The sequence below is a fragment of the Acomys minous genome (genome assembly GCF_964271855.1).
Source record: "Acomys minous genome assembly, chromosome: 1".
NCBI classification, from domain to species: domain Eukaryota; kingdom Metazoa; phylum Chordata; class Mammalia; order Rodentia; family Muridae; genus Acomys; species Acomys minous.
In genome coordinates this window covers 96,226,557-96,240,920 of record NC_140483.1, presented here as the reverse complement: position 1 = coordinate 96,240,920, position 14,364 = coordinate 96,226,557, and the positions used below count along the sequence as shown (strand labels likewise).

Genomic DNA, 14,364 nt, shown 5'->3' with positions numbered 1-14,364 from the left:
TTTTTATATTTGTTGCAGCTACTTTTGTCTTTGTTATGCCGAGATTACCCAGACTGCGAGACACCCCCCCCCCACAAAAGACCACCAGGACTCGATACAGATGCAATATGCACAGGGTCCTTATTACGGGCTCAGAGCTTCGGATCACAGTCCTTCCTGATGCAGCAGGATAGGAGAGTTATAACGGAGCTTCAAGGGTAATGGGTTTATAAGGGAAAACTGTAATTAGGGGTGGGGGTCACAGAGAAGTAAGGAAAAAAACCATAAGCAGGGGTCGTGAGTCTCAGGAATGTCAACCTTCAGGCAGGTTGGGTGGAGGCTGGATCTCCAGGGAAAGTTGTGTCTCAGGAATGTGGACCTTCAGGCAGGTTGGGTCCAGGAGCCTGAATTTCCTGGGAAGTTGTTTTATCTCAGAGGATCACTGGGCATTAATTGTATCTAGTTGTTCCAGTGGAGTTTCTGGAGAGTGCTGGCAGAGTGCTGGCAGGCCCAGTTTATGACAGTGTGCGGTCATTCCCGAAACGCAGGAAGGAGTGCGGTCACCTGGAACACAACTTCTCACAGACCACGGCATTAATTGCAGAATATACATCACACATAGGATATGGCATTAATTTTGCCCCTCCATCTTGTTCTTTTTTCCACATAGAATGGGTGATTATGTCTTTATAGCCAAACTTTATATAGGTTCCTTTATTTTTAGAACTTAAGTATATCCTAGGCATCTTGTCCCTGGGTTTTTACACATGTGCTTATCTTTGCCTTGTCCCTAGGCATCTTGTCCCTGGGTTTTGTTGTTGTTGTTTGTTTGTTTGTTTGTTTGTTGTGCCTATCTTTGCCCTGTCCCTTTTTCCATATGGAATGGGTGGTTCCACCTTTTAAATATGAATTGTAGCCTTTGAGTTTTGGGACTTAATTTAGGCTGACATTTTTTTGTTACCTGTAAAGTCCCCTGTGTCTCTTTGTGGCAGGCATGGCCATAACCTGTCCCCCATGGCACATTGTCACATGTTTAAAGGGACAGTCCAGTTGCCAGAGCAATGTGACACCTCACCTTAATCAACATTCGAAAGCTTTTTGGCTGAGGGAGGCATGCAGTTTGCATGTTTGTCTCCCAGCCTAACCTTGAGTCATTTTATTGATTAACAGAATATCTTTTTATGGGCCCGAGAGATGGCTCAATGGTTAAGAGCACTGTCTGGTCTTCTAGAAGTCTTGAGTTCAATTCCCAGCAACCACATGGTGACTCCTAACCATCGATAATGTGATCTGGCGCCCTCTTCTGGCCTGCAGTTATAAATGCAGATAGAGCACTCACACATAAAGACATCTTTAAAAAATAAAAAAAGAGTATCTTTTTATTTTTTATTTTTGTAGCAGTAATCAAGGAAGAACTGGAGCTAGTGGCATCCAGCCCAAGAAAGCATCAACCTGTGTTGATGGCAACATGAAAACTTAAAGCAACCATTTTTCCCCCTTGGAGCCAGAGCTGTTAAAAAAAAAAAAAAAAAAAAAAAAAAAAAAAAAGCTTTCTCAGCAGAGGGTTCTTGTCCTGACACTACTATGTAAACCAGGCTGACAAGAAACTCAGAGATCTACTGGTCTCTGGGTTTTTGTGCTGGCATTATATATTTTTTTTATCTCAAATTCAGTGAAAATCTTCAAAAGTCTCATGTTTTTAGCAATGTCAAACAACAAAAATATTCTCTCTATTTCTGCTATACGGAAAAACAAAAGCTTTCAAGCAAAATTCAAGCTAAAAGACAAGAACAGTTTAAGTTTTGGGGCAGTTGTACCATCTCCCGCTGTAGTGGTGGAACCCTGCCTGTCATTCCGTGGAATTTACTTGTTGTTCAAAGTGTATAGGCAGACCTTTCCCAGAAATAGCTGACAAGCACCTTGTAGCTAGAGAGCCTTGAGCTCTAGCTGTTACCAAATTTCCATTCTCTAGTGGGAAGAGTTTCGATTCCTCCTCTGCCTTTATTGCCTGTTAATTAGCCTTCCACCCGTCTGCTTGCTTTCTCCGTGAACTTTTGTAGAGAGGGCATGGAAAACTGTAATCGCCATTGAACACATTGTAACAAGGTCCATGACAGCAACAGCCAAAACAAAACCAGAAAAGATCCAAGCCACATCTGCCACTGTCCTTCTCATTGTAAGTATAGTTTTAAGTCTAGCTCAGTCTAAAGAGCTGACGGCCTCCCAGTTTCACCTCTCTAGCCCAACATACTTCTGTAGCCGCTGCTGCCTTGTGGGAGTTGAGCCCTCAGGTAACAGCACAGAACTGTGCTTGTAAAGTGCCTTTGTCTTTGATTCCTGGCTCTTTGGCTAAGAAACTGTCTTTTACCTAAGACTTCTCAGGCTATAAACTTAGATGCAAGGCACACGCTGGGTCGCCATATGTTGAGAAGATTGTTAATATTTGATGTTGATTTATTCTTTTAATAAAATCAGCGGTTAGTCCTTAGCCAGATAACCACACAGAGAGACTGGGATATAGCACACAATACAGAGCAATAACTACTCCATCCTAAAGTGCCATGGTAGTACATAGGACAAATGGGGACATGTTTACATAAACTTGAGACAGGAGATACTTAGAATAAACATCACAATGCAATGTCTGGATTGAAACCAGATAGTGGGGTAAAGAAATCAGCGTTTGAATGAACAAGGGTAAACTTTACACAGTCCACAAGAACATTATACCAACACTTTCTTAGCCCTGCATGTGGGGCAGGGCGAGGGGTTGTGTATTGGGGGGAGAGCCCACTGGCTGGTTAGTAGAAAAAAAGAAAAAGAAAAAAGGTATAAGGTCTATGGTTAGTTAAAAAAAAAAAAAAAGAAAGAAAGAAAGAAAAGAAAAGAAAGGTAATGTCTATTCATATACTTCAGAATCTCATAACTTGTCAAAAAAAAAACCCAAAATATTAACTATTTTCAGAAGAGTTCTAGAAAGCACATTGCTTACTTTCAAAAAAGGGAGTTTTTATTTTTAAGTGAACTGCTGAAAAGTTACTACAAAAGACAGTAGAACAGTATTTTAAAATTTTGACAGAGTTTTAATGAAAGAGCATGTTAAAAAAAAAAAAAGAATAAAAGACTAATTCCACATAAATGTTTAAATCTAAGGAGGAGAACAACGTGCGATACAGGGAACAATAGTAAGAAAACAGGCCAGTAAATACTATATTTAGTGTCAATGACTGAAGGTGAGAAAATCAATAAGGGTGTTAACAGCAATCTTTGTAAGACTGAAACGAAAAAAAGCTTGGTAATCACCCACTAACAAAATTCCTGATTATTCCCAACAGTGCATCTTACTTAATAAGCAAATCTCATTGTGTAAAGCCAGCTCTCTCAAATGGTCATCCTCCTGCCTTGGCCTCTAAAATGATGGGATTATAGGAGTAAAATTTTTGTTTATTTTAATTATGTATTGTATACTGTCAAAACAGGAGAATCTAATTTCTAAACAATTACATATAAACGGGGTTATAACACTCCACAAATATATGTATAACTGTAAACACAAGTATTTTTATCAGAGGAATAATTCTAGTATATTCAACTAATCAAAGTAAAAAAAAAATGAGCCAAGGTGTTTATCATCCCACATAAAAGGGAAAGGAGACAATGAGTGCAATAAGCAGAAAATGCACAAAATATCATATTAGGTAGCAAATCAGTTATTTCAATAAATGAGGCTAAAATATGAATTAAAATGACTGCTGAGTAAGTTGTCAATTGTATGTTATTTGTAACAGGTATTCTAGCTTTTAACCAGGCATGGTCTTATTATCCTGAGATCCTAGCATAGCAGAATTTGAGGCAAGACATTCATGAATTTGAGGCCAGCCTAGGCTCATAATGAGATCCTGTCTCATGGACACCCAGACAAGCTAACGAACCATGTTTGAAATAGAGCTTCACATAAAAAGTATTGCAAGCAGAACATAGTAAAAAGAAGGACAAAGTGCAAATTAAACAATGTAAAATGGAATTTAGGGCAAGAGGGTAAAATGGGACTGAGTATATTTTTATACGGGTTCTCAAAAAAGTATTTGCAGTTTATTAATCTTACACACACACACACACACACACACACACACACACACACACACACACACACTGTCAATCACCACAAATAAAGTCATTGAAAAATCTCTCCTGTATTTTGCCAGCATGGGTGCTGACTTCTGCAGTCCTGAGGGTCTTTATTTGGTTCTTAGATTCTTTTCCTTGCTTGCTTGACTCTTCCCTTCTCATACTGTGCCAGAGCTTGCCAGCTTGCATTTGGGTTAATTTTCCTTTGCACCATCCAAGGAATCATACACCATGCTGAAGCCAGTCATCTTGCTGTCACCAAGGTGGATTCTGAATTCAGATACAAAAGACGGCCCGGGTAGGGGATGTGTGGTCTTGTATCATTTTCTCAGATCTCTGCCTTAGTTTCTGTAGCCTTCTTGGGGTGGAGGATTTCAGTAAGAAAGCATTTGTTTTCTCTCAAGTCCCTGGCTCAGGCAGCTACCCTGTCATCCCTGATGGTGCTGCCCCTCAGTCAGCCAAGCGGAAGGAAAAGAGCTGCATCAGTCACTTGTGAAAACCACCAACAGGTCACGGCTGTGTGAGAGTCTTGGCACAATGGAAAAAAAAAATCACTGGAATAAGTAACTGAATCCATTGGATCTATAGAAACAGATTGGCCAGAGCTGACTGAAGAGTGTTTCCCCCAAACATTTGTTGCGCTAAATTACCTGCTTCCTTCTTGTGTTTTCCCCAAATGCCTTGCCGAACTGGATGTTTTGAGCCCGTTTGGACGGTATCTCTCTCACTAGGCGCCACAGTCAAAAGGACCCTCCTGGTGTTGTGGCTTCCACATGAAGCAGACAGAGCCAGCAGGAGGGTTATTCAGATCTTAACTCTCAGAGGGCAGTGCTCTGTTTTCTCCTGAGCAGGACTCCGGCTGCATTCATGATTTCATGGACACTTCACGTTAGATGCAACCTTAGGGGTCATCTTAGTTCAAATCAAGGTGCTCAGCTCAGCACATTAGGTTCCAGCCTCCAGAAGCTGTCTGCCTTTAATCAAATCACTTCAGTTTTTGGGGTGTCCAAGCAAACCAAGCTGGGTTTGACAACAACCATTAAGGTCCTTTCCTCTTGAGAAGATTGGTTTTCTTTTTATTATATGGCTTTTCTTAATATCTCTAACCTACACTTGCCCCCAAATCCAGCATTAGCACCAATGTTTCTGTGGCTTACTTAGTGAATAGGAAAGCTGACTTCCTAACCTCTTACATTTGCCAGGTGTTTGGAAGAAAGACTAGTAGGGTGTTTGAGAGAGAGTGGCTGGTGGAGATGGAGTGACGTGCTCCCTCCGGATTGTCCAATATGCTCTCTGTCTTCAGGTGTCAACACTTCTGAGTCCATGCATCACGCATGGCCTGAGGCTGTTTCTCCTGATACAAACCTTGATTTCTTCCTGGTGTAGCTGCCTTGCAGGCCCTGAAGAGGAAGAAGAGGTTTGAGAAGCAGCTCACTCAGATCGACGGCACCCTTTCCACCATCGAGTTCCAGCGAGAGGCGCTAGAGAACTCTCACACCAACACTGAGGTCTTACGGAACATGGGCTTTGCAGCCAAGGCCATGAAAGCAGTTCATGAAAACATGTGAGTGACTCGGCCTCCTCATATTCAATGTCAAGAAAAGCCTTTGAAATTGTATGGTGATTTTGGTAGGACTGGGTCACTGTTCAGCGTATTGACTTGATTGCTCTCTCAGAGGTAGTTTCAAACTTACAGTGACATTTTTTTTTTAATTGGAGGAGAAACATAATAGAATTTTCCTTTTAATATTTCTCGGTTCCTTTATGAAGTCCCACCTGTGAAGAGCATTAACAATGCCAATGTCAGTGATGTTGTAAGAAATGTAGAATAGTCATTGCCAAGCTTTGGTGAGCATCATCATCATCTAGCTAGAAGCTATTCAAGAGCTTGCAACAACCCAGCATCCCTCAACCAAGACAGAGATTAGACCTTTGTTTTTAACCGAGTTCTCCTGGCCAGGATCAGAGTTTATAGTTTTGTTTTTGTTTTTGTCTTGTTTTTTGTTTTATTTTGGCTGTAATCCCACTTCCACAGTTGCCACATACCCTGGCAAATGGCTTTCTCCCAACTCAGCGTCCTCACCTGTAAGTTCTTACTTAACGTCCTCTGGTCGTTGGGAATTCAGTGAGAAGCTACGTGTGCCTAGCACGGTTCCAGACACACAGTGGGCACTCAGTCAGTGGAGAATGCAGAGCTGATTAGGGACAGTTCTGTCCGAAAGAGTGTAAGAGGAACAGACACTGTTCCAGAGACTGGGAAGAGGCAACAGTAAAGGCCGGGGTTGTGAAACGTCCTTAAGAACATCTTCTTGCCTTGGTAATTCATCAAGCAGCTGCTGTTCTGGCACCTCAGAGATCAGTATGCGCGTGGCTGGACTCCCGGTCGCCAACAGTTGTGGTAAGCTGAGTGCTGACTGGAGTGGAGTGTAACGCCAGCTTTGTCTCCAGCTCCCTTAGTAGCATCAGACAAGAGTGCTGTTTTGGACAGATGTTCAGTCACAGTCGCAAACTTCGGTCATACATGTCTTGAACTCCCTTTAGTAAATACATTTACTGCAACCCTAATAAGGATTGAGCATAGAGGGCGGTAGGGAAATGACAAAATAATTCTTTTGGATTACAAATGAGAGTATGTGGATGTTCTCAGTTTTGGTATGGTAGAGTCTGAGAAACTGGGCTCGAACTTTCCAAGCTGAGGTTTACTTAATACTGGAGGACACTGTCACTTCTCTTCTAGCTAATCTGCTTGGCCTAGTTTCTGAGTTGGAGGAATGATTCAGAAACACTGTTACAAAAACAAGATAGCTCTGGACCTGTCCACCTGGAAGATTAACTCTGAAGCAGCTGTCCTGAGCCTGGACTTGCCTGTCTTCGTTTGCAGAGGTTGTGAGCTCAGTTGAGGGCATTCTGGCTCACGTCCTGCTGTCTTTAGTTCCCTGCCACGCATTGCCTACACAGAAAGACCTTCAAGGAGTCAGCATTCCAGAACTACTGTGTTATAGAAAGTAATTCTCTTACTTAGCATAATGATGGTGGTGAGGGGAAATGCACGTGACCAAGAGGTTAACTTAACAGTGTTCAGGCTTTCTCCATTACATGGACCTCCTAGAAATCTTTCCCCTCATAGCACTCCAATAAATTTTAATATACACTTTTAAAAAAATTATTCTCCCATTTAAAGTGAGAGCTGCTTTGCATCTCAGTCAGGCAGTACCTCATGTGCTGTATCTACCGCGTGCACTTCCCAAACTGATCTATAAACAATATTAATCACACAGTTACCTTATTTCAAGCGATCCTTGAAGGTAGAAGGTAATATTGGAACTACATGTGGTTGTACAGTATCACTAAATTTTTTGACATGTGAGTTAGTTGTTTGTTTGTTTGTTTCTTTACACTGATAAATGATGGACCAGGAATTTTTGTTATGGTGCTGAAATACCTCGTGAGTATATCTGAAATTAACTGGTTTTCATATGGAGTTAAGGCAAGATTCGTTAAGTGTCGGATGAAATTCTAAAACCCTACTAAAATGTTTCCCAGGGATCTAAACAAGATCGATGACTTGATGCAGGATATAACAGAGCAGCAGGACATTGCCCAGGAAATCTCAGAGGCATTTTCTCAAAGGGTTCAGTTTGCCGACGGCTTTGATGAGGTGGGTGCAACACTACAGAGCGTGGTCCTGTCGCTGCCATGGAGGGCAGCTTCCTATCACATGATGCAGACAATTTGTTCACTGATTAGCAGATAAATAATATTTATAGGAAGTGAGTTTTCCAGGCAGGAAATGAGGTGTTAGTAGCTGATTTCTAGGGAAAGATGACTCGTTTGGGAAACAGCTTCTTAATTAGGTTTTCAGCTATTAAGGAAGAAGAGAGAACAGCACGTGATTATGTAAAGTCAGTGACTTGTAATGGGTGGAGAATAAATAGTCTCACTGTGAGGGATCGTGAGCTCTCACGTCAGGCCAAATGCAGCAGACAGTGTCACTCTCCAAGCAGCAGATGGATTGTGCTCTGTGGCTGTTAAATTAGGAGTTAGGCTCCCTCTGTTTATTACTCAGCCTATAAAACAAGGAATTGTGTAATTGTGGAGTGGCGTCATTTACACTCCCATTCCATTCACACTATTCAGTCCCACAGCCCAGGAAGACTGTAGTTACATTGGTGGAGCCCACAATGAGACTGTCAGTGGTTCCAGCCAAGCCACACATGTCCAGGATGAGTCCGGCGTTAGCCACATTCCACGGGGACAGAAGAGCACAGCTTCCTGTTTCTATGTCATGTGATGGAGGATGAGTCTAACAAGTGAAGATGTGGCCCACGAGTCTCAGGAAATAGTTTGCTGCTAGTAATGTTAGAAAAATGGTAGCAGTCTGGGGCTTAAGAGAAGGGCCAGAGAGAGGTTCAGAGCACTTGTTGCATTTGCAGAGAAGCTTGGTTCTATTCTTAGCATTCAGAGTGGATCAAAATCATCCATATTGCCAGTTCTGAGGGATCTGTATCCTCTCCTGATCTCTGTGGCCATCAGTATACATGTGGTACACTCACACACGTGCAGGCAAAACATTCATGTACATAAGGGATTGGCAAAATATGGCCTGAGGCACCAGCCAAGGACAATATGTGCAGTAAACTTCGAACCCCAAACCAGATCTAACCAATGGACAGGACAGTCTCCACAGTTGACTGGAGGGTGGAAAGTGGGGACTGACTTTCATACAAACTCGGGTGCAGCATATTTGACCACGTCCCCTGGATGGGGAGGCCTGGTGGCACTCAGAGGAAGGATTACAGGCTACCAAGAAGAGACTTGATACCCTATGAGCATATAAAGGGGGAGGAGGTCCCCCTCAGTCACAGTCATAGGGGAGGGGAGTAAGTGGGAGGGAGGGAGGAATGGGAGCATACAAGGGATGGGATAACAATTGAGATGTAATATGAATGAATTAATTTTTAAAAGATATTTAAAAAAATATGGCCTGAAGGTCAAATTGACCATGGCTCTTTTTGTGTAGCCTTCAAGGCGAGGATGCTTTCCTGACTCTTGAACTATAGGAAATATAATTCTTTCTTTTTTCCGGTGTTCAGGATGAGCTGCTGGCAGAACTGGAGGAATTGGAGCAGGAGGAACTAAATAAGAAGATGACAAACATGGAGCTCCCGCGTGTGCCTTCTTCTTCCCTCCCAGCACAGCCCAGTAGGAAGGCCAGCATGCCATCCTCTGTGCACCGATCTCGAGCAGGTCTGGTACCCTCCCGTGACCTGAATTCACACAGGTCTCCAAAACACTTGCCTGGCTCGCTGCTTTCAGTACTTACTTATATTTGATTTGTATACACCAACATATTTTACATTCAGTTCCTACCTGGTTTCTATGTAAATGACACCGATGACTGATTTTCCTCACTTTTACCTTCCAGCATCTTCCAGGAGGGCAGAGGAAGATGATGACTTCAAGCAGCTGGCAGCCTGGGCTACTTAAACTAAAATGAAAATCTTGACAACTAAATTATTGAACTACACATAAGAAACAAATGCTTTTGCAAAGCTTAGAAGCTAGCAGAGACATGTTTTTATATAAGTAATTGTCTTTTAAGTAACAGTTAAATCATTTTTAGATATAGCAATGGAAAGGGCCAATAACATCATAGAAGACCCTTCCAGATTGATAGAGTTGGGACTCATCTGTTTGCTTCACTAATGTATTTCTGCTCCTGGTACATACCTAGTTGAATATATATATATATTGAATATATATATATTCAATATATATATATGTGTGTATATATATATATAACTGCATTCTACTGACATTTAATACATATTCCATCTTATAAGCCATCCCTGAGGAATACCTAGGGTGACTGTGGGGAAATACCTATGCAAATACAAGGCAGCTATGTGCATCCAGGTCACCCATGGTAAAAGTAAATACACTTTAGAGCAGATCTGAAATCTGTCCCAGTGAGTCAATATATACATAGTTTCAAATGAGTTTCACAGTTCAAAGTCTTCCAGGAGCTTTAATTGACATTTATTATGCCCACGGAGTTTTAAGTGGGACAATGGATACATCTCCCCAAATGTCTGAAGCCACTAATAGTTTAGTCGGCTGAGCCAGACTCTCCCGGGTGTGATCAACCACATAGGAAGTTGTGTACACGCGCCAGCCATTATGAGACTGTTTTGGTTTCACAGGACCATTCATTCTGTTCTGTTTTGTGTTCTTTTACACTTTAACAAAAACAAAACAAAAAACTCTAAATGTTTCACAGCATGCGCTTTGTAAATACATTAAAATAATGGCAATAAAAAAAATCTCGGCCATAATTATCTCTTTTTTTTTGGCCATAATTATCTTTGACTGAAAATAAATTATAAAATTTGGTATCATGTGTGCCATATCATAGACCATAAAATGCCAAATACCAGGATGCAAGGTGTTCTGGTGTTCTCTTCACTCATTTGGCAGCAACCCTGTGGTTGTTGCACTGGTGCACTGGTGTGGCAGTCTCTGGGCTCTTAATTTCAGGTTTGGAAGTCTCAGTGTTGGGCTGGATGATGCCCGGGGTGCCATTGTGCCACAGGTGCTCAGCATTGGCTGTTTCTCTTGGCATTCTTCCTGCCCTGCAGAGTGCACAAACCAAATTCTCCTCATTCTTTAAATTCTGGCTAAAATATTCCATCTTGGGAAACTTTCTTTTGTATTTCCCAGACTAAATTAGATCTTTCCACTTGGGTTTTCTTTTGTTTATTTGTTTGTTTGTTTGTTTTTGTCTTTTGTACCCTACTTATATCATGCCATTTTTCATGCTCTCTTTCACACCTGAGAGCTTTCTTCTGCTGGGCTGTGGCAAGGTGAGGGATGAGACTATATGTCTTTAAATAGTTTATTTCCAGGGCTCTTCAAACTCTCTCATGTACAGCACGCAGCCTGTCAATATTTACTCAATGCACAGCAAGTGGTAGACATACATAATTTACCTTCTGCCCGTAAACAGTCGTTAAGATTGGACTAAGGCTATGAAGCAGCAGCATTGGGCTAAAGCAACAGTATTTGGGCACTGAACTAAAGACAGCACTGGGCAGCAATGCCTAAGAGAAGGAGACGGAGGCAGGAAGCACACCAGCGGCCTGGATCACTGAAGGGGACCTGAGCAGAGCAGGTGGTTTTGGTGAGTTGATTTGTGTTGGGGAGGGGGGAGCGTGTTAGAATGGAAAGGTGTGAGTTATAGTCTGAATGTTTGCGTGCCCCCTCCTGCCCCCATACTTGCAGTCCCACCTCCCTGATCATGGGCTTAGGCAGTTAGTTGGGCCTTTTAGGACATGCTTGGGCCACAAGGGCAGGATCTCAGGGGTGGGAATAGTGGCTTTATAAATATGAAAGAGGTTGTTCATAAGCTTCATCTTTGTGAGAAGATGGCCAGAAGGTGGTCTCAGATTCAGTATGAGTCCCCACCAGGCCGCTGCCTTGACCTTGGCCTGCTCTGCCTCCAGACTATGATGAATAAGTTATTGATGTTTGTAAGTTTTAGGACAATGACAGGGCATCCCAAACAGTCTATCAGAGGTAAAACACCTGAGCAGAGTGGTCCCTTCACATCTACTGAGTGGATCTGCAAACAAACACGAGGAAGTAAACTTCATAGACAGGTACCTTGTATAAGATCTGAGATGCTATCTCTCTGTCCTGATTAAACACATGACCCACATGCCTGGCAGTGCAGCTAGCTTTCCCAGATGCCTGACAGTGCAGCTGGCTAAGAGGACAAGACTGTCTCCAGTGCCACAGTGCCAAGAATACCCTTCACTTTCCCACCCTTCATTTTCCCATTTTCCAGAGTGACTTCTTGATTAGGGCAGGAGGCCAAATTACACCTATACTGAAAACTATCCTAGATCTATCCTAAGAAACCTTCTAAGAACGAGCCTCAAAGCATCAAGTGATTCTACATAATTAATTTTCACTCCATAAAAATATATCTAAACAGCTAAAGGGGCATAAAGAGCTAGCAATAACAAAACAAGTAAAAGAGCACCATGATACTCAATAGTGTATTGGAATCAGATATGGAGAAAAATCAGAAAATGAATGAATGAATGAATAAAAGAAAATAGTAGAAACAGACTCAAACCAGCATAGATAATGGAAGACAAGAATATGCTCGGCCTCTTGAGTGTACCCCTCATGTGATCACTATAGCTGCTACCTATGTGCTAGAAAAGTGAGCAAACTATACCTGGAATAAGGAGAAGAATGGCATGTGTCATTAAAAAAAAAAAACCCAAGCTGAAGAGCTAGGCGTGAAACCTACAGCAACTGGAGGGGTGTTAACAATAGCTCAAGACACTGCAGAGGCAAAGATGTATGTAAGTGAAGACACCGCAAGAGATATTACCACAAACCCACAAGAAAAGAACAAAAAGAGACTGGGGCCAAATGACAAAGACAGAGAAAGTGAATTGTAGGACCATAATAAGCCAATCAACAGTGGGTGTCCCAGCCTGGCGTGGATGGCCTGCATGAGTGAGTTAGAAGGCACTAGGAGGAAAAGAACCAGACCAGAAACTTCTTGAAGAAATAATGGTCAAACTTAAAAGTTCGACGAAACGATAAAGCTCTAGTTTAATAAAATTCAGTGCAACTGTTGATCCATTTTCTGCTGCCGTAACAATACTTGGGACTGGATAAATCACAAAAGACCTAATTTAGTTCAGTTTTCAAGGCAGGGAAGTCCACGTGCATAGTGCTTGCTGTCTGGTGTCAGCTTCTTGCTGCACTGTGACACGGGGGAGAGTGGGGCTATGTGGGTTCCCACTTCTTAGATGGCCTCCTCCAGGACCTCGTGAGTCCTAATGACCTCCTAGGGGTCCTAGCTCTGCATATGATTAGCATGTGAATCCGAGGCTTGTTTCCGGTTGTGAACTTTTAAGGGACCTATCCAACCCACAGCAATAGCTCAAGAAGAAAGGTTGTCAAGGGTGACTGTAGACGTTAAACTTCATGGACAGGTACCTTCTGTCAGATCTGAGATGCTATCTCTGTCTGTGTTTACATGACCCACATGGCTGACTACAATGCAGCTAGCTTCCTCACGGGGCAGACAGTGCAGCTAGCTTGGCTGGGGTGGGTTGGGGTGGGTGTGGGGGCCTGGGGAGGTACAGGGTAGGAAGATGGGGGGGTGTGTGTGTCTACAAAAGTCTCCATCCAACCTGTGAAGTGAGCTTGTTTAGAGTGGGTTTTAATTATGGTAAACCTTAGCCAATTTAATGAAAGAACTGTCTCACAATACAATTATTAGAATCACTGAAGTGTTTCAACAACTTGGCTCTGCCTTTTCCACAGTTAGATTTGTAGAGTCTGTCTATGGGCCAGTGTTTCCTCGGTGTCCTTATCTGTCTTTCTGCCTCCCTCCCTCGTTCCCTCTCTCTGAGATGAGCTCACTTCATGCCCCAGGCTCACCTTGAACATCACTCCTCTTGATTTAGCTCCCAAAGCTCTGGAATTACAGGCTCGCATCACCGTGACCGGCGCCCAGCAAAACATTTGTGGCAGAAATTTATAGCGGATCTGAGGTGCACACTGGATTCCAAGGACTTGTTGTATAAAACTGTAAAATATTTCATTAACAATTGAATATTCACTGTATGTAGAAATGTTATTTTAAATGGATTGCATTAAATAAAATACACCATTGGACACTTATTCTACCTGTTTTTTTTTTTTTTAACATGTAGTTCCTGAAAGATTTAAGACAGTGTGTACAGTCTCATTACATTTCTGTTGGTCAGTTCTGGGCAACACCAGCTCTTCCCTATCATTGGGTTTTTCAGGTAATGTATGGGCTGAGACTCTACAATGCTAAAGTATAAAAAAAAAAGTTTATTTTTAAAACTATAAATGATATTACCTTGAAGAGAGGCAAAGATAATTTGAAATGAATCCTAACACTGCCCCATGTTGATAATCAGGAATGAAACAAACAAGGCAGCCCCTGCCAGTTCTGAGGGGGAGGCTCTGAGTAGGCTACTGTGGCAGAGCATTCTCAGCCTAGAAAAGCTCTCTTTAGTCGCATTCTGGAACACGCACAGGGCAGCCACAGAAAGACTTCATTCTCAGAGTGGCCAGCTGCAGGGAACAACACACTGCGCCATTTGAGCAGGTGTTTTCCTCAGGTGTTACATTCCAGTATTAGAACACTGGGCTGGCTGAACATGGCTTATGTAAGTACCCCTTAACCCCCCCCAAAAT

The 14,364-nt window shown here is 42.4% G+C and overlaps 1 protein-coding gene across 2 annotated transcripts in view; it reads left to right on the top strand.

Moving 5' to 3' along the window:
• The window catches only part of CHMP4C (charged multivesicular body protein 4C), a 35,156-nt gene extending 21,338 nt beyond the window's left edge, over window positions 1-13,818 (top strand). The window contains exons 2-6 of one of the 2 annotated variants that reach the window (XR_014780372.1): window positions 5,494-5,671; window positions 7,651-7,765; window positions 9,201-9,354; window positions 9,533-11,287; window positions 13,602-13,818. Coding sequence is in view for 1 of the 2 variants with exons in the window: in XM_084787913.1 (XP_084644039.1) it covers window positions 5,494-5,671; window positions 7,651-7,765; window positions 9,201-9,354; window positions 9,533-9,594 (509 nt within the window). In the remaining variant the exon portion in view is untranslated. Of the gene's footprint in view, window positions 1-5,493; window positions 5,672-7,650; window positions 7,766-9,200; window positions 9,355-9,532 lie in introns of both variants that reach the window. The other variant, XM_084787913.1, reaches the window with a different exon arrangement.
• Window positions 13,819-14,364: the final 546 nt, after the last annotated feature.